This window comes from Corvus hawaiiensis, chromosome 1, assembly GCF_020740725.1.
Source record: "Corvus hawaiiensis isolate bCorHaw1 chromosome 1, bCorHaw1.pri.cur, whole genome shotgun sequence".
Lineage (NCBI taxonomy): Eukaryota > Metazoa > Chordata > Aves > Passeriformes > Corvidae > Corvus > Corvus hawaiiensis.
The window spans coordinates 27,519,465-27,542,803 of record NC_063213.1 but is presented as its reverse complement, the minus strand read 5'-3'; the positions used below and the strand labels follow the sequence as shown (position 1 = coordinate 27,542,803).

The 23,339-nt window shown below is 44.5% G+C and overlaps 1 protein-coding gene and 1 long non-coding RNA gene across 5 annotated transcripts in view; one reads left to right on the top strand and one right to left on the bottom strand.

Moving 5' to 3' along the window:
- The window catches only part of LOC125323053 (cytochrome c oxidase assembly factor 1 homolog), a 60,800-nt gene extending 41,358 nt beyond the window's left edge, over window positions 1-19,442 (top strand). For 3 of the 4 annotated variants that reach the window (XM_048297622.1, XM_048297614.1, XM_048297630.1), the window contains 4 exons: window positions 11,546-11,648; window positions 14,512-14,663; window positions 16,536-16,612; window positions 19,105-19,442. In XM_048297622.1, the coding sequence (XP_048153579.1) occupies window positions 11,555-11,648; window positions 14,512-14,663; window positions 16,536-16,612; window positions 19,105-19,201 (420 nt within the window). In that variant the 5' untranslated portion in view covers window positions 11,546-11,554 and the 3' untranslated portion in view covers window positions 19,202-19,442. Of the gene's footprint in view, window positions 1-11,078; window positions 11,296-11,545; window positions 11,649-14,511; window positions 14,664-16,535; window positions 16,613-19,104 lie in introns of those variants that run through there. The other variant, XM_048297605.1, reaches the window with a different exon arrangement.
- On the bottom strand, window positions 12,813-22,198 carry LOC125323077. The gene is made up of 3 exons (XR_007202355.1): window positions 21,628-22,198; window positions 19,684-19,838; window positions 12,813-13,190 (listed from the first exon to the last, which is right to left on the bottom strand). It is a non-coding gene; the product is annotated as an uncharacterized LOC125323077 (long non-coding RNA).
- Window positions 22,199-23,339: the final 1,141 nt, after the last annotated feature.

Here is a 23,339-nt window from a genome sequence, read left to right as displayed (position 1 = left end):
GCAAGGAATAATTGAAAGAAGATTCAGGGGAAAAAAAAAACAAAAGCCCGTTCCTAAAAAAAGCCAAAAAGAGGAGGGTGCAGGGAAGCTGGTGCTTCAGATTTTAAGACCTCAAGTAAAAGAAAAAATTACTGCATAATTGAGATTGAAAGGATAAAACCATGTGGCAGCAGCATGGTGAAGGCATGTTTTTATTTATTTATTTACTTACTAGCAGCAGGAGGTCTGTGCTATTGTCTGCATTTTTTTTTTTTTAAGTCAGAGCTGAGCACAGCTGATGCCTGGCCTTGGAACCTGTCAGTTCGAAGGTAACACATACAGTATTAATAAACGTGGAACAATACTTGCTGTCAAGTTGGTTACAAGGCAGTAGTTCACTGAAGGGAGCCTGACAATGTCAAAAAGCATTAGACCAGAGCCAGCAAATGCTTTATACTCTACAGCTGAACCCAAAAGATGAATTGATGCCCTGGATGTGACTTTAAGGCATCTGTCTGCTCTGGAGAGCATGTGTTTGTCTGAAGAAGCAGGGAAACAAGTTGCTTTTCCCTCCTCCTCCAGCCATCTGCCTACACGAGGGAGGCAAAGACCAAGACACAAGAGAACAAATCCTAGTATGCTGTAAATGGACAGGGATACCTTACATACAAAATAGCATTTAAAAGTAGGAGTGCACACTCCGGAGAGGTGTTTACAGGCAGCTCTGAACAGCAGGGAGACAGCTACCAGGCTGGGACACTGCAGAGAGGACTGGCTTTCCCCTGGGACTGGCTGTTGCAGGTGGCTTCCCTGGCCATGAGCCTTGCAGTCCTTTGGTGTGAGAGTCAGCAGCGAGAGAAGAGCCAGTGGGAAGAGACACCAGGAGGGAAGTAAACAAGCAGATTACAAAGTGATGAAAAATGAGGGTATCAGTCTTCAACAGTGGCTTAGAAGAAGGTGTGACTGTTTCCTCCACCCCCTCACCTTCATGCCTGTTGACTGAAGAATACCATTAAGGCAGGAAGTCACAGATTATTAATGACTTGTTAACAGCTTCTTTAATTTTCTAATAAGTGCCAGCTGCAGCTCCTGTAATTATTCTGCTGGTCCTACAACATGCCCTGTGCCAGACTGCAAAATACTTTATTTTTTTTGTCTGGAATACATTGTCGTGCTCTTAACATGTGCATACTGCACATGGGCAATTGCATGCCTAAGTAAAATTACATCTTGGGCTGTAAGAGCACTTTGCAGCCATTAAATATTGATATCTTCCAGCAAAGTAGGAACCAGGAAATGTTAAGTCACTTATTTTTGCATGTGTGAATTAAGACACCCAAAGTTTATAGTTTTAGCCACAGTGATACAGTGAGTCAGTCCCTGAGCTGCTTGTGAAACCTGGAAGCACTCTTCTGCTTTCTTTGTGCTGGTATCATCTGAACTGCAAAATTCATGGATAGGTTGGATGTAACACTAAGCAGGAGCTTTTTCTATGTAAGCTGAGGTCCCTAGGAGTAATATTTTATGAAAGTGATGGTATCCATCATGCTTTCTAATTCCCACCACCACAGAGCTGAGTAGCATGTGATGGGAAAACAAAACATAAACAAACAGAAATGGATCACAGCCCACCTATGTGTCTCACATATGCCACATTTGTCAAATTTCATTGTGTTGAGCCCTTGGTAATCTAGTGTTTAATCAACAAACCCCACATACAAGTATTTGAAGATTACTGTTTTCTGAGGAAATAGTGTATGTTGTTAGCAGCCCTGTCTGAAAGCTACTAGTGAGGATGTGTCTTGAAAATGCTGAATTTTCAAAGATCTTTTAGAAGACAGTGATCTTGTAAAGGTATCACCTGTTGAGCACACACAAAGCATACAACGTTTTGAAAAATCTCACCCATCAACAGTACATAAAGGTGTGGTCTGTGCTTTTGTCCATCTCTTGGACTGTCACACCTCCTTGCTGGACAAAGCCCTGTGCTGTAGCTTCATAGGGAAACCTTGTCCCCCTATCTCTAAAGGTAGGTTCGCTGTAGGAAACAGCCCTGGAGTTGTGCTGAATCTGTTTAGTCTGGCATGTTTTAGCCTAAGAGAGGGAATGGGCAGGGAACAGGGAACAGCCCAGGTCTCTGGGAATCAAGTGCATGACCTGGCACTGGCTTCCTGTGAAGTTGTTCTGTGTTTTTCTGCCCCAGCTCTTCAAAATTAAAAAAAAAATCCCTGCCTTCCCTAACAGGAGCTATTGAAGGACCGAAGATTTAGTGAAATAACATTCAAATTATTAAATAGAGAGAGATTTATTCCTTAAAATCTTTCCCACACATATTCTGAGGAGTTAAATAGGGATTGCAGTCAGCTGTTCTCTGAAATTCCTCTTGTCCTGACTAACTTTTGGAAGGCAATCTGATTCATGTCCAACTATCTTGTGAGCATCCAGTATATCTTTTCCTTTTTCCAAGGGGGGATGAATAAATCGGTAGCTACTCCCCAGATGAAGTTAAAGGTCTGACTCCAGATGCTGCACATGCAGTGTGGCAGGTTCCATCATTTCCTTTGCCCTTTTGCACTCTCCGTCTTGCACAGCTCTGTGCACAAGTTAACAAGCTGGATCTGTCTGAACAGAAACCCTCAAGTACTATGGGAACTTCTTTTCTTTCTTTTATTTTTAATGGTTCCCATCATAATTATTTTTTCCCTTTTTAGTCTCTCTGATAATAGAATGTTTCTAGGTCAGAATCCCTGTTGGTCTTGTGCTGTTTTTGGTCCCCAATGCTTATTAAAAAGTCACGAGTCTTTGAGGTTAGCTTTTCCCCAGATCCTAATTTGTGTTAACAGATTTAGCTGATACTGAACCAGTTCTGCTCATATGGGCAAGGACCAACTTCTGGAAGCAATCCAGGTGTACAAGATATTCAAAAGTAATTAATTTTCTTTAAAGCCTTGAGCTGTAAGCGTTGATCTGATATATTTTAAAAGGGACTTGACTTTCAGAAGGGTAGGGTCCTTCTTTTCTGAAGGAGGGGCCTTTCTGGGAGGGTTTAGAGATGGGTACTTGAAATAAACTTACCCCATCTGAGGATCTGGGGGGGTAGCATTTTTTTTAGTTTTGGTTTTCAGTAGGAAGTAAGGATAAGAGCAGGGTGTTGTAAAGTGCCAAAAGTATGTACTGCTGTAATACTATATAATAAAAAGCATTAGATCAGCAAGGTGTTTGGGCACAGGACTGCAAACCTTCCCAGCTCCACTGATATTTTTAAAAGCTTTGTAAATCAGGCTCTGTGCTGATCACAGCAGAGCAGACCACATCTTTTAGGCCCTCATTTCCAGGGGCAGACAAGGGAGCAAGCATCATATGATTTACACTATGTTCCTGCTTTAAACATTTTTTCCCTGTGACTGCCCCCCCGGCATTCAGTTCTTTTAGGTCACTGTCTACTGCATGCCTGTTTAATGCATGCATGTGGATGATACTGTTGAAGTTAGTAAGACTACAGACAAGCATAAGCCTTATCAGGATTGGAGTTAGAGACTGTAAACTTCCAGGTCAGTACTAACTTTTAACGTAGCCACATGGAGTTCCTAGCCCAATGACATCTGCATTACTTCTGTGAACTTCTGACACAATTTTCTTTTATTTTCACACAGTAAAATGTAACCTGTTAGCCAATAAGGTTATCACAGATTCCTGCTGTTTTTTGGTTTTTTTCCCACATCTCAGGATTTAGTAAGTTGACTTAAATCTAGATTGGTTATTGGTTTTGGCTTTGAGATTTTGTCAGTGTCTTCAACGTAATGAGTGTATTGGACATAGATAAATGCCCACAAACTGCAAAGAAAGATAAGTAGTTACCACTGCATAGAAAGAATTGCAAACTCATTGATCTTTCCATGAGAAGTGAATTTGTACTCTTCCCCGCTCCCTTACCTTGCAGGTTCAGTGAACCTATACTAGGAAATTATATACAGGAAACACACATCACACTATGAAAACCTCACTGGCTTGACAGTCCCTTTCTGCTAAGCACAGAGTACTGTTCCCTCTCATCATGACAGCATGAGACACTCAAAGGACTCTATTTGCTATTTTTTTATGAGATTCTTTTGTTTTAACGTGCCCATTTGGAAGCTGGGCTGTGATGCAGGCTGCAGGGAGGCGCAGGGACAGCATAGAGCAATTCTTTTGAACCTTGGATTGCAGCACTCATGACCTCACTCCCAGCAGCAAGGAAGCCAAGAAGCTGTCCCACAGCTTTCTCAGGTAAACCACTCACTGTTAAACCCATAAACACTACTGATCTTTTCTTCTTGTACCTTGGATGCAACTTTTTCATTTACCCTACTTATGAATTCTTACTTTTAAATCCTTTGCAATTCACCTCTAAAATGCAAAAGGTGAACATTCACGTCTTCTTCCCCCCTCCATGGTGTCCAATTACAGAAACATACAATTAGGGATGTTAATGACAGATTATTAGGCATTAACCTATAATGCCATCCTCCAATAGCAGCAAAAATGGGTCACACTGTAGGTATAATTGTCCTGGTTCTCTAATAGTACACCCTGTGCCTTGTTTCTGCAATGCGTCCTTTGTATTTCAGTACAAAGTACAGGCAGCTCTAGTTGTGTTGGAGGGTGATCTGGAGCAGGCTGTTGAATTGCTGGCACATGGGCCCGGCCTTCAAAGAGACTGAACAAGCTAAGCTGTAGCATCTTTCCAATAAAGGATTTTGGCACCTGCCTTTGTTACCTGCAGTTAGGAAGACAGGCTCTCTTCACAGAGGGATAAACAGAGGGACACCAGGAGATAGTAGGAGTCCTTGGACAATAGGAATGGTGGCCTCACTGCTTCTATCTGCTCAGCACCACAGTGGTGGCTGGGAAGAAGGCACATAGAGGGGTGAAGGTGGGTGTGCAGGAGGAAGAGAAATGCAGTGCAGGTGAGCCCACCGGATGAGACGGTGCAGCTTAAGAGCACAAAGGGAAGTTGTCTGTGACAGCAGAACAGAAATTCTGTTCTGTAAATAGAATAGAAACATGAAAATAAGAGTGCCCAAGAGAGGAGAAAAATGAAATGAAACTAAGATATCTGAAGGCACCGTGCAAGTTTTGTGCTAACTGCTTTGTAGCGTGTACCGCAGGAGAAGTGATACAAGAGTGAGGTGGCTGTTTAGAGTCCTGTCTTGGGGTGACTTTATGATGCTGTATTCCCTTTCGCCTGCTCTATGCCAGACATGAATCCTGTGCCTTTCTGTGTCTTTAAGGGAGAGGGGGGAGAGCTGGTGGAATTCTTTCGGCGCTGTGTTCAAAACACAGATAAGCTCCCTGACTTCTCCTGCCCAGCTGCTCCACTTCTGCAGCAGGGAAGAGAATTACATTCCTTTTGCTTTTTTTACCTAGTTTCTTGTTCATTAGCTGAAGTACAGAGCCCTGGGACTTCGGCTTCTCTTCTGGACTGTTCAGCAACACCAGAACATCATCGGGAGACCCTACACACCGGCCTGGAAGGGCCCATGCCGAACCCCAGCTCCGGAGAGGAGAGAGCCCCTCCCACAACGGACTCTGAAATCTCTCCTTCTCTCCACAGCGAGAAGTTTCATTATTTAGCATTATTCTTTTTTTCCCCATGCCTGCGTGCACTTTACTTGTTAAATAAATAGTGTATTTTCTCACTTTCCTCCGAGGAAAATTCTTTCCGAACCTGGTGGGGCAGGGGTGGCTGTAACCTGCCTTCTATTAAAGGACATTCATTTCGGACATTCCTCCAAATTTTGTCTCAAACCAGGACAAGTCCTTAATCACTTTATTGACTACTTTCCCTTTCCATGTCAATTAGCTAGTAGCAAAGGCAGAAAATAAGCTCAACACTGTTTCTTGGCTTTCTTGCCAGTAGTCTTTCTCATATTAGAGTGGGCCCCTTAAAGCATTCTCACCAGGGCCAGCTACACATATCTAGGAACTGATTCACAAGGAGATCCTGGAAGGGACTATTTCAAGGCTGTCTAAAAAGGTGTTTTACCTCCCAAAATGCCAAAATATGTGTTTTCAGTGCATCTGAAGAGCAACTGAGGGGGAAAAAAAAAGAAAAAATGTATTAATCCTACTTTTGGGTTGACTGTGAATTAAGCAAACTTTACTATAAGTTTCTGAGGTCTTGGCGAAGGCACTCTATACATGCAAAGTTTTTGATGTTTCTGAGCATGCTGGCAGGGGGCAAAATTTGTGCTGGTAGCTCTCATAAATGAGGTAAATAATATGTTGAGGCTATTTCAGTTTAAAAAGGGGGGAAAATAATATGCTGAAATCCTGTCAGAATACTTCTGCTGTACTGTCCTGTTTTTGGTGAGAGTACTAATGATGAAGGTATGTTGTAGACAGTGAGTGTCAAAAAGATGTCTCTAAAATGTTGTCTTAGCATGTTATTAGTATAGAAATTGGCTTACAGCCAGATGCCTGCCTTATAGATCTTAGAAGATCAATGGATGGGCAAGAAAGCAAGAATGTGAAATACAAGCGTGTGCTCGTGTGTGGTTTGCCTGGCATTCCCCTCACCTCCTGTGACTTCCTGGGTGGTTTGCTGAAAAGCTGTGCCTAGGGCCAGCTAAAAACCAACCAGCCCAAGGGAGAGTTCCACTGCAGAAGGGTCAGCAACAATTCTAGCCTTGAAGTTAGGTGCTCAGGTCTGTGTTCAGGTCTACCTATAAATTTTAATTTAATTTAATAGTAGTCTTTTGCTGCACCTATTTAGTGTGTCATTCCAACAACTCAGGACTTCAGTGGTTCAAGGTGGTTTAAAGGCTCCCAGCTGCTCGCATTGGTGGCCTGGCACTATATTGTCCTGGCCATGTGGGTAGGCAGTGGCCCAGATCGAGATAGGCAGCAGTGATCACTGAGTTTGCATGGATCAAGTTGCTTCTCTCTTGTTTCAGAGCAATATTATTGTTTGCTGTTTGGTCTGTGGTAGCACCCAGAGGCTGGAGATGCTGGAGGAATTTGGTAGCACCAGGGGGAGGAGAAGGACAAGGAGAAGGAGGAGGAAATGCCTTCCCCATAGAACCTGCAGCCGCAGCTCCATTGCTCAATTCCAGAGAAAATAAAATTAATGTTTGTGCTTGGTGAAAATGCCCTTCTTCTCCACTACCTGCCTTTATTGGAAGTGCCCGAGACCAACCTCTGCCACACAAATTTCGGAGACCAAACAGATAACCCAAATTTGCCAAAATAAGGGAGACTCTCTTAAGCCAGCCTATTTTTAGAAGATCCTCTGTGGAGAAAACGAAGTCTAATTAAAAACAGCCTTTACTGTTGCAGTAACCCACCATTTCACATGTGACCCTGGGAGTTTGTTAAATCTCATTAACAGCCTGAGTCCCACTTAGCTTCAAAGTCAAGCCTTCTCCTCCATATCTTGCTATTTTCAAGGCACAAAGAGAATGTCACTATTATTTTTACTGTTAGTGTTCTGCCCTTTAATAGTTATTTTTTGAGAACACTACTTATAACAATTTAAGGTCTCTTCTTTTGGTAACTGTAGGTTCAGTGGTTTTGTGCATGCTAATCTCCACTTAGTCTTTTTTACCACTACAAATAACATGGAGGAAAAGGTATCTTTGCAGAACAGCGTAGCTTGGAAACTGTGCTTTTTAAATTACCGGCTGTGAAAAAGTCTGTTTTTCCACCAATTGACTTGCATACTCTTTTAGTGGTATAACAGGTTCTCAGGGGAGATCACCACTGATAGCAGCATGTACTTCCTCCTTAGGAGGCGATTGCCTGTTGTATCTATAAAATTCTCTCTAATACTTACAGCTCCTCGCTTGTGGCAAATGAAGTGGAGGGGGTTTGGTCCTTCCCTGTGAGAGCCTCTACAGTTTGCAACTTGTAAGTCATGTTCAGAGAGGCTCAGGATAGGAGACACACCTCTGCTTCCCTTCCTTAGTGAGCCACTCCCACAGCACTTCAGCAGAGCAGCCGATGGAGCAGCAAACACAGTTGGCCATAGGACAGAAATCCTACTGACAAGTCCTTGCAGACGACAGATCCTTACTACATTTTGGTCTTCCACAAGCTGTCACCATTCAGAAGTCAGCAGCAGCCATGTGCCAAAAGATGCTCAAGGCTGCAATATTCAGGCATCCGTTTCACAAGGGACCAGGATGGCAGGGAAGGGAAGAAGCAGCCCCCCTGTGAGGAATGCTCTGGGCTCCAAGGACACTTCTGTCCTTGATTTTGGAGGCTCGCAGGGAATTGTGGGAACGATGAGAAAGTTTGCAGTCATGAAAGGCTTGTTAAAATGTGTAGCTCTGAACTTTTTCCTGCAGTGTGCTGTCATAGGTCTGGCTTGGGAAAACAGCTGAGAAACAAGTGGGACCAGAGCATCAAGGGCTAGACAGGGATGGGGTGGTCCAGCCCATGGGCTTCCAACTGTGCCTGAAAATGAGCAATGGAGACATTCTACCTGTTACCGTAACGAGGGCCTTGGTGCACAACTTGGGTGCACCTCAGCTCTCCACATCTCTGCCTCGGCAGGAGCAGCAACAGAAGAGAGCTGTGGGCAGGGGCAGCACAGCACGAGCAGCCAGGCGTGCTGCGCGGGGCAGCAGTGCTTAATGGGATCACCACTGCTCAGCTGCCAAGCTCCCTTGCCAGATGGCACCGTCTCTACACTGCAACACTGGAGCGGAGGTGGTGATGAGAGTGTTTGTGAGCATGTGACTGATCAGCAATCAGCTTTTCTTACTTTCCATTTATCTCCCTGGTTTGGGTGTGAGCAGACTGTGAGACCTAACAAACCTCAAACCCACTGACAGCAAGTTGCAGAGCCTCTAATTTCCGCTGTTTAGGCAAGTCCCCTGAGCCTCAGTCAAAACCTTCTCACTGGTGCAAGAGCTCCTTGTCTTCCCACCTTTACTCAGCAAAATTCCAGCAGCACCCCCCACCCTCAGCCATTTGCATTCAATTACCCTGAATTTAATCACAGAAAGCAACTTTTGCCTGGCCACAACTTTGAAAGGGGCAAAAACAAATGCCACAGGTCACAAACTGTTATACCTGATCCTCTCTCCAGATTTACCATGGATTTTTTTTCCCCATCCCTATTATGGGGTGTTGGTGTCAAAGCCTCCTCCTGGCCAGATGAATCTTATAATAAACTTGGTTATTAATCAGATTTTGTGGGGATTTAAGGAAAGTTGCAAACAAACGGGCGAGCAGAAAGTTCTCACTGTCCTTGTGAAATGACTACCACTGTTTCTCTGTAAAACCACACTTGCACATTTCCTCTGCTGTAACTTTTCATGCCATTCAAGTTCTCCAGGGTAAGTGAAGAAGAAAAAACTCATGAGAGAAACAGATCAGGAGAGAGAGAGTTGATAGCTGACTATATTAATGGCACAGTTTAGGCATTTTGGGGCATAAAATAGGCATAACATCCATATGCCTCTCTGGGTGGCTATCACTACTAGCAATCCACAAATCTGAAGTAATTTAAATATAAATATAAATACTAAAGGTTCTTAAAAATCAAGGAAACTAGTTAGCAGGAAAAGCATTCAACCTAGGAATAGCACACATTACAACTGAGTGCTAGTGCCAACAGGGCAGGAGATGAAATTTATACCCAAATTGCATTCACAGTTTTGTAGAATCATAAAATATGCTGAGTTGAAAGGGACCCACAAGGAGCACAGAGTCCAATTCCTATCCCTGCACAGAACACCCCAAGAATTACTCCAGATGCCCAAGAGCATTGTCCAGACTCTTCTTGAACTCAGACAGGCGTGGTGCTGTGACCACTTTCCTGGGGAGTCTGAGTTCCCTTCAGTTTAGAGCATGCAAGTATCAGTGTAAGGGCATGTCAGCAGAGTGGTGAGCAGAGGGAGGCTGCCCATGTCACACTGACTTGGCCATGATGTGAAGAAGTCCTGACACTTGTCTCTCCACCCTCACTGAACTGTGGTTGTCAGCTGAACAATACCTGACTAACACATACCTGAGGGATGCTAGAGGTGGTTTCCACAGCAGGACTCAAACAGCCTTGCCCAGGTCACGTTTCTGTAACTGGTTTGGGCCTTGGTTTATTAATCAGCTCTCATTGAGTATACCACTTAAGCCACACCAACATATTGATGCCTTTTCCTGGTCTTAAAATCAAGAGTCAAACACGGTTAGAAGGGAAAAACGGATTTTACCTTGGTATTTATTTTAAGGTGCACTATGTCCAGGTCGAATGCACCGAAAGGCACACCACAATGCACACCCCCAAAAGATCTGGTATAACAATCTATAGTCTTACTAATTATGTTTTACTAATTAGCATATCTATCAAAAATTCCCCAATTAGAGGCTTGAATGAGCCCCTCCATCCCCTGGATGGTTCTATCTTAGTTTACAAAATGTGTTCTGGAGAGGACCTTGGGGTCTGGGGCACACTAACTCCTACCTACGAAGCTTCTAAAATGTTTAGTTTCTTAGCTGAACAAACAAGTTTAAGAATGTAGGCAAAAAGCATTAAGAATACAGAAGTTGTAAAAAGGTGTAACAGGGGTTTAAAAGAAAAGGCAAAAAATCATCATGGTGTCAATATGACAAGTACTGGCGTGCGAAGCCTTTGGGATTAGAATCCCATACAGCTCCCCCAGTTATTCATATACCTATGTGCCCATTGAAGAAGAACAGCTTTTTGCTAGTTTTTAAAAAATTGCTGTCAAGACCATTCCCCCCTCCCATCCCAGCTCCAAGAGAATCAAGAGCATAAGCCAATACTCAGATGCTCGTTCAAGTCCCATCCTGCCACAGCCTGAAGCAAAGTGCCACGCCCCCACTGACAACTCAGCTTGACTCCTACTAACCTGCTGTGGGCAGGATCGTTAGCTCAGGCTCTTCAGTCCCCCTCTTACCCAAACTATAGAAGTGTTTCTTATTCTGCTGGGTCATGCATTCAAATGTCAAAATTGTGACTTATTAAAAGGGGAAGTTTGGCCTGGGGGTGGGGGAGGGGGGGGTACAGGAAGGAAGAAAAACAGCTTGCAAGAGACTTCCTGTTTATCTACAGCTTGGGAAAAAAATTGACACAACAGAATACACACACCCTGGCTCCATTATCTTTGCTGGCACAGTGCTGGCTTGGCTCTGTCCCTTACCACTCGAGGCCAGATCCATCCCTGCCACGAGTGTGTTTACTTTAGAGGAGTTTACTCGAGAGAGAAATGCAGCTCCCAGAGCTGAATGCTTGCAGTGTACGAGCAAACACACGGGCACCGGGACCCCCACCACAATGCCACGGCACTGGCCCCCGGCCAGAACGGGGAGGTAATTTTCTTCTCGGCAATTAGCGAAGTGGTGGCATCACTAAAAGAAGTTGAATAAACACATTCAACCCAGCTGGGTTCCCAGTTTGCTCTGTTCTCACCACTCTTCCTTCTGGGCGCACGGTGGGGCCCCAGCAAGCAAGAGCTCGATGCCTGTGCACTGGGCTTTCATTCAGGCCTGGTTGGAAAGGGGGAAGTAACCCTTTGTAACCCTCTTTTACAACAAATGTCTTCTCTCTTTTTCTTTTCAGGGAGGAAAAATGCCAGCTTCTCTAAGAAAATTGCAGCAAATGGCTGTTTTCATGGGGCTGTTCAGTGGCGGGGGATGCATCGTGATGTATAATCTTATGCAAAGTAAGTCTTGGTGTTGTTAGCAACCTTATTTCTCCTCTGCCCCTTTCACTGGCTTTTGTGTAGTGGGGGAAAATAGCAGCGTGTGAGTTGTGAAAAGCAGATGAAGTTAAGAGGAGTGTGGCTGAGCCTCTGGGTTCTGCATCTGTGGGCTCTTCTTTTTTCATCCCCAGGGCTTTTGCTCTCCCAAGTGCTGCTGCATGCATTTCCAGAGGCAGATATTGCATAGGGAGCAGTCTGTTGTGGTCAGAAGAAAGTCTGGTTTTTGGAGGTTTCCTGAGGGTGTTGGTGAAGTGAAATCTTCACCTGCAGTAATGCAGGTTTCATTTCTTAACTGAGATTTTGTAACTGGGCAGTAAAATAGGACCATCTGTGAGAAGGTGTTAAAGTCTAGCAGTTTTATCTGTAAATCTCTGTGTGGTGCTGGCCCTTAAACAGCACACCTGTGAAGTGCTAAGAAATCATGAGTTTCTCCTGAATGAAGTACAGATAAGAGCAGTCAGCAGTCAGAAGACCAGGACAAAGAGAAAAGCTAGACAGGTGATGTTGTCTCTAGTTGCTATGTGTCTTTGGCCAAGAATCCACATTATTAGTCCAAATTATAGATGTTTATTTTTTCTAAAACTGCTTTTAGATATTTAGCATCAGAGCAGAAATAGGCTTTGCCTCTCTCTCAGGGGGTGCCACAGGCATCTTGGCCCTGTGCCTTTCTCTTGTTGGTGCTATCAAATGCTATTGCTTTTCACCTATCCTGGTACCAGAGGATGCTGCCAGAAAAAAGTGTAGCCAAGCCTGTTTCTCAAGCCCTCAGATAAGCTCTGAAACCTCCCCTTCATTTTACACATATTAATAACAAATCAGACAAGGCTGGAAAGCAGACTTTAATTTTAGGCAGCTCATGCCCCCAGGCTCTGGAGTACATGACAAAAATACGATCCTTACACTTTAAAATATTGAATCGGGCTTTAACAAGAACATCAGCATTTTTAAATTTTCAACTTCAGCACTGTGATCCAGAAATCACATGAGGTAGGCACCCCCTGTGCTACACAGCAAGCCCGAGGGCTGGTTCCCTGCATCCCTTGGCTGTGCAGTCAAGTGGCACATTGCAATGGCTCCTTCTGGCTCTCTTGCAATTTCAGTGGCCACTGAGCAACTTGGTGGCAAGGCAGCCAGGCTGCTAAAAGAACACTTTCTGCAGCCAAGTGTGTCCTTCACTATACTCTAAACAGACACAGGAGCCACGCTGAGAACTTTCCTCCCTTGGCTCATGCCTGGGGCTATCACAGTTCCTACTGCCCAGTGCACAGAACTGGCCCATACTTGGACTTGCAAGGAGCGAGTGGCTTCCATAGTGGTGGGAACAGTGGGAGAGGATTGCTTCCCTCCCCTTCCTTCAGGCTGAAGTGAAGTTTGCATGCACGTGGTCTCTGTGCAAGCTTGTACAAATACTCAGGTAATCCTATTTCCACTTACTCTCATCACCTCCACACCCTTCTCATGGAAGCAGTCTGCTCAGCCAACTCCAGCAGGCTTTCAGATCTCCTACAAAAAGATGTGTGGACAAATGGATTAGTTAGGCATGTAATATCTAATGCATGAGATGCTAACAAGGAACAGCTGAGAAGGAAGACCAGGAAATTAGAATCCATTTCTCCTCCAACCTGCAGGATAAACACAACATACTTTTAACCTGGTCTGAGTGGCTGTTAGCCATGAGTTATAGGTACTAAAGGGCTGGCATGCTGCAACCCCTTTGGTTGGAGCTCCTTAGGATGTGCCAGGGGGACACAGGAGGACCAGTATAGGTCACAGCCTAGCAAAGGTGTTTCTATGCCAACTGGATGCTGTCTGCTCACAGGGGATGCCTCTAATTAGGGAGAAGAGGCAGCATCCTTTTACCTCTTGCTCCAAGATTATACTGACAGGCAAGAGACCAAGAAAAAAACATTACACCTTGTTTTAAACCTTTTGAAAGGTGAGGGCAAAGTTCCCAGAGTAGGATTTACACAACTGCACACTCAGCTTAACTCTGCCCTTCTTGATGTCAAAAGAGTGAAGTTACACTGATCTAGAAACCCCAGCAAGACAGCCTCAAAACTGTTAATAAGCAAATCTCTGTCTCCATAAGGAGGGTCAGGAAGTCTCCAGCTCCTCAGCTCTGCCCTGTCCATTGGCAATCACAGTACAGTGTTTCACAGCCATACCAAGCAACCAGACATTGATAAAGAGCAGTTTGCCACAAGTGTCCTCCATGTGCCAACACCGCAGCATCCATCTATGGTGCTGTTGTGGCTGCTTGACCAGTAACGTGAGTGATGCTGCTTTGTGCCTCCCTTCTAAGGTGTCTGTCAGGAGAGTTGTAGCTTCATGGCTGCCTCTTGGAAAGCTGTACCAAGGCCACAGCAAGAGTTCCACAGCAGCAGCTGTTCCTACCTCAATGTGTGCAAGATATTCTCCATTATTAAAGTATTTTATGTACCTCCAAGAGAAAAAAAGTAAAAATTGAATTACTATCAGAACATTTCAGATATTCATCCTTGTGCCTTTTTTTCCTATTTTTTCTTCCTTTTAGATAACCTACAAATGCATGAAAAGTGGGGAGACACAGCCATAAGCTGAACTGTATATCAGAATGGAACAGGCTATGTTCAGAGCCTTCTTCACTTAAATGAGCTGAATAACATTTGCTTCTCTGATGTAAGGGTGTATTTCCTCCTTCAGCCAAATTTCTCCTAATTAATAGTTTTGGACTGTATTTCAGGGAGGGTGTGGTAGTCTGGAGAAAATGTCTTTTTCTTTTTTTTTTTTAAACTTACGTTTTGATTTTAAGCAGTCTCCTCATTACCCTGTTTCTCTCACTTAGAAAGTTTTGCCAGGACCCAGTATTACCAGCAAGCTTTGGAGCAACTGAACAGCAATCCTGATGCCCTGGAAGCCCTGGGTGCCCCCCCTCTTAAGGTTCACAACATCCGCCTGACAGATGGGAGCAATCGCGTGGACACAGAAAGAGCACAGGTAACGCTGGGCAACTGGTGTCACAGGGTGGCTTCCTGAGATGTCAGGTGATGAGAGATCAGCCAGGGGATTTTCAGCAGGTCATGAGTCACCTGGGGGCACTGGAAGGAAGTAGGATGGGATACCAGTTGATCTGGAAGAGGAATGGATTTCCAGAGCATAAATCTACTAGCCTAGAAACAGCAAGAGCAGCATCTTCGTGTTGTGCTCTATGGGCTCATCCCAGAATGCCAAGGGACCTCTCAAGCCAGTCAGCCCCCTCCTCACACTGTAAGCCACAAAATCATTTTCAGAGACGTATCAGATCCAGCTTTAAAATAGCACCTGCCTTCCGTTACTGCCCAGATACGTCCTGTGCTAGTTTTTAGAGCTTTGTTCAGAGCAGTTTTACAGCCTCTTACAGGCTATGCTGTGGTACAGCATAAATGGTGTGGTTTTTAAGAGCACCTGTAAGTTTGTGTCATGGAGAACAGCTGCCCAGCCTGAGACTGAGCATGAAGGTTACACAGTGACTGGAGAATGCTGTGCTGGGTGCTGAAGTATTGCACAAGGCTGCCTTGTATCAGCCGAGGGCTGGGCCCAGGCACTTCTGCTCGGCATTGATGCCTCAAGAGTACTTTCCATCAGTGTTTTTACCCCTTAATCCAGGACTGGCGGTCCTTCCCTTGTTTTGCTAGTGACACAAAGTGTCCCTAGCAACCTCTCCAGGACCTTCACTACGGTAACTCATCACATTCGAATAATTTTGTTTTTACTGGTGAGTAGTTACGAGTGCCAGGGACCAAGCAAGGGCATTAAGGAATGGATCAGATGGTACAATAAAGGAGAGTGGCTATCAGGGTAAGATAAAGAAAACCCCAACCTTTAACCAACTCACATAAAATTACTTTCCATTTCACTTCAGCCAGGCTTGCACTTACATGATACCCTGGACCAAAACTTTTCCCATGTTTTATAGATTGCAGCAGGAAACATATCTAAAGAAAGAAATTGTGCAAACCCCCACACAATCTCATATACTGACTGAAAAGAAGATAACCTTTCCCACGGGTGTTTTCCTATGTCACTGTTTAAGAATGCTGGTCACTTGGGTGACTCAGGGTGAAGTCAAACCCTGCCTTCTACTGACCTCACCCAAGACACAAATCACCAACTTTCTTCTCTACTTTTTCATGCTCCTAAGTATTCATGTTCTCATGAAATAAACTGGTTAATCATCTTTATGCCACAGGTTGATTTACTGACTCCACAACATTCCCACTTCCTGGGTCTTTTGGCGAACACCTGGCATTTTCTCTGTGTGATTGCATCACCACCAGCAAATGCTACACCTGAAACATTTCTTTTATTCTGGCATTAGACCCAGTGCAATTTGCCGTGGTCACAGCTGCAGCTCCAGCTTTGTTTGTTAAACAGATGAGTGATAGAATTTGTGACACTGAAAAAAAAATCATTGAACATCTCATCACTTCAGTGTGTGTTAAGGGACTGATATACAGAGGATCTCAACCTACAGGCTTGTTATGGTTTTGGGAAGCTCTGACAGTGCAGGTCACCTCTGGATGACTATGCATTCTGGTAAGGAAAGGTGTTTGCTCATAAATATTTCAGAGAGCGAGTGGTTTCCCCTGGGGGTTGCAGCTGTAACACAGTACATTCCTTCGGCAGAGAGATTAATGCATGGCAGAGCAGACATACTTGTGTAGCCACACACGTGTTAGCTGTTACAATAGCTTAGTCCAACTCTGAAATACAGTAAAAAAATAACTATAGTGTAAAAGTTAAAAAGGTGCTATGTCTTTTACTAGAAGGAGTGAATGTCTGTTTCACAATATGCTTTGCTGAATTTTTAATGTGCTTTTACATTTGCAGATAAAGTTACCAGTCTCTGGAACAAAATTGGCGGGATACCTCTACATCAGCTCGGAGATGGACCAGTCCCGTCAGTGGTGTGTACTGGGGGAGGTGCCAGGGGAAATGGGAAAGAAGTGGTAGGAGAAAAGAGTAGAGCAGGATATTTGCTTTAGTCATCTGTGTTGCTGAGGTCATACACACAAATCAAGCAGAAACTCCTGTCTGAAGGTCTTGTGAAAGGTTATTATTTTCATTAGGACAAAAATGTAAGTTAGTTGAGAAATACATTGAATTCATCTCTCTGAATGTGAATAGAAGCAGCAACATGAGCCATTCCCTTGTGTTGTGTTCTGCAAACTGTACCTCAGTACATACACAAATACTGTGAGCCAAGGTAAAGTATTGTCCCCTCCCACCCCGCCTCCTCACAGAGGTGCAGAGGCTGTTGAACACCAGTCCTAACTCTTGTCTGATAGTATGGATTGCAGTAAGGGAATCACACATTATATCAGAGCCATGCGAGACGAGCTAAAAGCACAGGATTTGTTGTTTTAAGCTATCCAAGAAGTGTGGTCCTTATGGTTAAAAAAAAAGTGCTAGAACAGATACATTATAGTAGAAGGATGCTCTGATACCACATCATATAGAAGGGACGTTACATTTTTGTAGTACTGAAGCCTGAAAACCTCCTTTGTCAACAGTAAACTGGTTTCTGGAACTGAGCAAAGAATTACTACACGAACTCAAAAGTTTTACTAGATACAAACCTCTTGTTAGGTACTTTCTATTTAGAAACCAAAACCTACAACTTTTACTCAGCTTCCACCAGCCACATGGCGACGTTTTCTATTCATAATTAGATGAGCATGTCTTACTGGATTTCTCTTCTGAGTAAGTATGGGAAGGAAAGTGTAAAAGGATGTGAGAAAAGCCACTAGGCCGGGACTTGAGAAACTCAGTACCAGGCCTGGCCTCCTCTCTAATGACCAGGGATAACCGCAGAGGCCCCCAGTCACATTTCTTGCACACCTCACTTCCCTAGTGCCTGAGCTCTGATCTCCTCACTCCTCCTTAGCCCCTCCTCACAGACAGTTCCGTGTTATTCCTTGTTCACGGTTACTGTGAAGCTAACTAACTGAAGATTGCAAAATGTCAAACTACAGTAGTGCATAAACATCTCTTGGAGTTTTCTTTTAAAGTGAGCTCTCTGTACATCTCTGCAAACTTTTTTAAGGAAAAGAAAAAAAAGGCATCTTCCTGTAAAAGGATGTGTGGCAGATGAATCTGTCAGACTCCACCAAATCCACCTATGTGCAGGGTCCTGTGCACAGCTTCACATGGGGCTAAGGCAGGACTTGGTGTCCTTGCACCCCACTGAGGAACTAACAGTAAAATGGCTGGCAGTAAGAAGCAGATAAGCAGGCCATCCTGGTGGGATTCTGCAGGGTGTGTATTTGCCTTTCTGGGGGAGACCAGGGTGGCACTCACACAGATACAGACAGTTAAATGACACCAGGAGTTGAGTGCTCTGTGCAAGAGTAGTTGAGGCACCGAAGCCACTGAAATGCATCTGACTCTGAGTGTGCAGTCTGTCTGTAGTAGTTTATTTATAGAAGAGAAGACAACTGTAAAAAAGAAAATTTGGAGTCTGTGACCTCGTTTGGTCCAGGAGGAAGTGGCATTCACTCAGAGGCAGGCAGTACAGGGATGGGGAGGGTGCTCAGAGGCAAGGGCAGCCAAGGCGCTGCAAAATTACTCTTGCTTGCCCCGAAGTGACCGAGGGAAGGGCTGAGCCCCCAGGTCACACCGTGGGGAACGAGCAGTTCTATGTCCAAGCCCGCTTGCTCGGCCTGGGCTGGAGGTGGGAGCAGAGCCCTACTGCAGACACATTGCACAGAGGTGCGGCAGCCTAATTACCTAATTGTATGTACTCAGCACTGACTCCAGCAAAAGCAGAGCTGAGCCAGTGCCAGGAGCTTTTGAAAAAATCCTATTTTAGTACCCCAAAATAATAGTCCTTTCCAGCTGGAAAAGCAGCATGAGCAGTTTCTCAGAAGTGGGTTTGGAGCAGAGCTTAGAGGAAGGAAAAGACTCCCCCTCAGTCTCCAACAAATGCAATTTTCCTTCTTTGAGTAACCACTGTCATACCCTGTCAGGGTTTCAGCAGTCACATTGAGCGATCACACAGTGTTCAAACTCTTCCAAGCCAGAATAATTCCTTAGCAACACCGTCTGGCTCCAAGGCTGGAGAGGAGTGGAGCAAGGAATGCACCCGCAGGATGGAGAGGAAAAAAAGGCACCGGGTCGGGGGAGGAATGTCTTAAGAAGAGCTGGCAGGTTTTTGTTTGAATTGCAACAAATAGAAACATGCATACCAGACCTTTAAATCTGGGCTGTGCTATGATATTAGGGAGAACAGCTTTCAGAAGCTGGTGCTCACAAACCAAGTTTTAAAACACTTGAGAGAATTTTTAAAAGCAAAGAATGTGTGGAATTATTTGTTTCTCTGTGCCAGCTGTTTCTACACTGACTTTACCATGTTAAAAGTGATTGCTACAAGTTAAAAATCTCCTTTGGTTTGTGTCAGCTGGTGCCTTCAGGATGTCACCTTGAAACTGCAGGATGGTCAGAATATTCCCATTTACCACTCTCTGGTGGAAAGCACTGGCATGCAAGAAGGCTAAAAAAATCAGAGACAGCTGCATCTCTGCCTCCCATTGAGCCAAAGGAGCCATTAATCGATTGCATCCTGCTGTGTCTGTGAATGTACACAGTTGTCACAAGTGACAGTTTCACTTAAGTGGGTGCTCTCAAGACAATTTTCTCTCTAAGATTGACCTCATCATTGCTGTAATTGTAATTTCTTTCTTTTGCTGGTTTATTCATGTGTTTAACAGAAGCCTAAAATAAATATCTTGCGAAAGAGTTGCTGTTGCATAGAAGTCATGTATTTTGCCCTGTGTGTGCTGGTATTACGAATCTGAAATAAATAAACAAACTTCCAGGAAACTGAGCTTTGCAGACCTAAGTCAGGACAAGTCAGCTTCTCAAAGCTATTCCCTTGCTGCCTCAGTTTCCCCCCATTTCTCAACAATGTCTTGTCTAAATCAGGAAGGATGAAGCAGCAAAGGTGAAGCTCAGCAGCAGCACCTTCGACTCCACTTACCAGGTAGATTTGCACCCTCACAGTTATCATTACAAAGCTCATGAGATAGCTGAGGCCACTCATCACAACTTGGAATTCCAGGAAGAGACTCGCTGCTCACACTGAAGGTTACTTAGAGGAACTCACTGCTTCCCACCAGCACTGCCTGATGAGTTCTGGAGAGGACATATGGGGAGAAAAACTCTCAGGAGGGTGCAGAACAGGTGAAGCACTGCCATGGTTTGCTCTGACTGCCACAAGATATTTTGATTGTGCCATCAGTTAGAGAATTGCCCATCACCAAGCAAGCTGAGGAATAAGCAAAACACCCCAAACTAACAAAAAAACCCCCCAAACCTGCACTATTTCCACTCCCACCCCAAACTGCCCGTGTGAACAATTGCAAAGCTTGAAGCACAGTCTGAGGCACTGAAAAAATACAAGTAACTGTCCTGCCTGTACCAGGAGGTAACATGGGAGCCTTTAAGAACATCCAGACTAAAGAGAGTTTTGAATTCACTGTAATAGAGATGCTTAATCAGGCTGCAGCTAGGGAAAGCCCAGAGCTTATGCCACTCCATTCCCTGTCCCTCACCCCTCCATCTTTTCTTCCTAATTTGGGTCCAGGAAATCCACCAAGGACACAGGCACTGCAAAGTTTTCAAGAGCCATGAGCATTATATAGAGAAGGGAGAGCTAGAGCAAAGAATTTTTAGAGAACAGTGAGCATTTTCTTGTTCAACAATGACCCAGCAAACTGGGCAAGGTGCGTTTTGAACAAACCTGAAAAGCAAATGCCTAAGTAGAAAGGAGATGCTAAAGGGCCACAGCAAAGGCGTCTTGGATAAACAATTTTAGAATGAAACAATACATGTGTGCATTAGTTTGAACTTCACAAAGAGCTGTCAGGATGAACAGCACTTGTAAGACCTGATCCAACCCTCATGAAAGCCCAGCACACCAGGGAGAGGATTAGAATTAATCAAAAGAAGACAGCATTGCCCAGCTTTGATTGAAATTGCTGTTTACTGGTTTCACAAAACAAAATGCAAACTGTGTGATATGAAACATTAGCCTTGCACTATGACTAGCAAGAACAACACCTCAGGGATCTGGAGATCTGCTGGCCACCTGGTGCCTCAGAGCTTGATCAACTCTAGCTTTTGGTCACTGAAGATGTTTGCTGGGAAATCAAACAGCTGACAGGAAAAAGCCAAATCAACCACTTCCCATCCATCAATTACCACTTCCCTGGCTGCAGCTTTGATTTGTTGCTAATCTGCAAGGGTACTGTGGCTGTGGAGAGGAACCCCAGCCTGTTAAGTCCCTCCCTGTGTCTGCACTGGGAGCATCTGGCACACACTGCCATTCATCTGCCTTTTGTCACCTGTGTGTGCTCAGTAAGCCTGGGACCTGCAGTGGCTGCAGGGTGGACAAGTGTCCAGGAAAGCTGGCCACAGCCACCCCAGCCTGCAGCACATTGCTTGCTCGCCACCTCCCTGTCCCTTGAGCTGGCACACACAATGTCCCCATGCTGGCTTCACAAGCTGCTGCACCACAACACCACTGCCTGGCCTGGCTCTAGCCCTGGCTTTTCCAGGCCTGGAGGAATTATCCCCACACAAACCTTACCAGTAACACTGGAGATAATTATTACCTTGCTTGGGGGAAGCAGAGCTTGCAAAGAGGTTCCATCTCTCATTTTCTCCCCTGAACACCCCTTTAACTTTAAGGGCTCCCAGTCACCTCAGCCAACCCATTGGCTCTCCAGAGCTGTGAGAATGGGCAGTATCATCATATCATACCAATGGTTCTCTTAATCAAATCTTAAAACCCAGAGAAGGAAGAAAGAAATGGGTGGAGCTGGAAGCCAGCAAATCAGTGGAGGGGGATAAGAGTAAAATCACAATTAATTCCCTGCCTTTGTTTTACTACCTAATAGTCAGCAAACACAGAATTTCTTACCTTGTGACCTTGAAGAACCTCAGAAGTCACTTCCTCTCTGTGTTTGAGCTCTTTTAGGATGCACATATTCAAAAGGAGAAAAAAGCATCAGGCTGGTGTGTTCAGTGCCAAGCAGCTTTGGCCATGTGGCTCCCATTAAATATATCACAGCCCAAGGCGGCTGCTTTCACAGAGGACACGGGTGCAGCAGGAGCAGCCAAGGGAGCTGGAACATGCCAGGAAAACAGGGAGAGCAAAGGTTTCAGAACCACCAGCAGCTGCTGAAAGCCCAAATAACTTCAAAAAAGCACCTGGGCACCCCTCTTCCAGTCTTTTCCTGTAAGGAACACGGGAGCAAGGTTAGGGTCTCTTTAACTTCATCATGTCACTGTAACACTATTTTTTTTTTTTTTTTGGAGAAAATATTCATTTTTTGATGAAAGACCCTGGATCCCACAAAACAGTTAAGGTTGGGAGGAACCTTGGGAGATCATCTAGTCCAACTGCTTCATTTCCACTGGAGTCAGCTTGAACAGATTGCCTGAAAGCATGTCCAGTCAGGTTTTAAAGATCACCAAGGATGGAGACTCCACAACCTCTGGACAAGCTGTACAAGTGTTCAACCATTCTCACAGTAAAAAAAGCTTTTTCTCATGTTTAAACAGACTTTTGTGTGTTTGAGGGTCTGCTCACTGCCTCTTGTCCTGACACCAGACACTGTCAAGAAGAACCTGTCTCCATGCTCTTTACTCTGCCCCTACACTTATCCCTCCCTGAGCCTTCTCCGGTTCCAGGTCTCTCAGCTTCATTAGCAGGTGCTGCAATCCTTTAATCATCTTAATCATGTTCAGTATGTTAAATAATTTCTTTTTAACTGGCTTGAAAATTTGTGTTCTTTTTCCAGTTGTTGGTGTGGTTAACACAAACATCATCTTCATGACCTTTGCTGGATTGCATGTTTGTTTCTTATTCTCTAGTTTGATTTTAATAGTTTCTGCCAGGCAGTCATCACCCTCAAGGAAACTACCAAGGTGGCAGACTGTTCAGGGCAAGGACTTAATTTACAGCTGAGGAACAGCAGATACTGCTCAGCACTGTTACAACACTTGCAACTATTTGAGTTGGAGCAGATGAGCACAGAGGGGCTGTGTAAAAGCAGATGTTTTGAAACTACTGCCTTCAGAAAGGCTAAGTGGGCTGACACATTCCCTTTTGAGTATGTTTCTCCAGGAGTGACAGATTTTGTTGAAGTTATGGGCCATGCAGTTCACTTCCTATTTTGGGCAGATGTCTTGGATTGATTTCTTATTTAGAAATGAGGATACATCCAGTTCTTTCCTGCCACATGCCTGCATCTTTCCTGTTTGTCAAGGCATATAATTTCCCTGAGTTTTCTGCAAAATTTACTACAAAGTTTCCTGCAGCAGGGCCCGGGCAGTCCTGTAACACCAGGAACAATGGAGACCTGCCTGCCCTTGTTGTTGCTTTGGAAGACATCACACCTGGCCATTGCCTTTAGTTCATTTGAAGTAGTGTTAGTTGTACAAAAACACTAGAATAATGTAATTTCTTGACCAATCTAAGGCAGTTTCTATTAATTTGCTTTCCTAGAAGATTTAGGAGAAAAGGACCTTCATTCAATAACTTCTGAGAGACAATCTTTGCCTCTCTTTGCTTGGTAAGGCCCACAATACCTTCCATCCAGCAGCCAGACCAGCTGGATCTCACAAGGT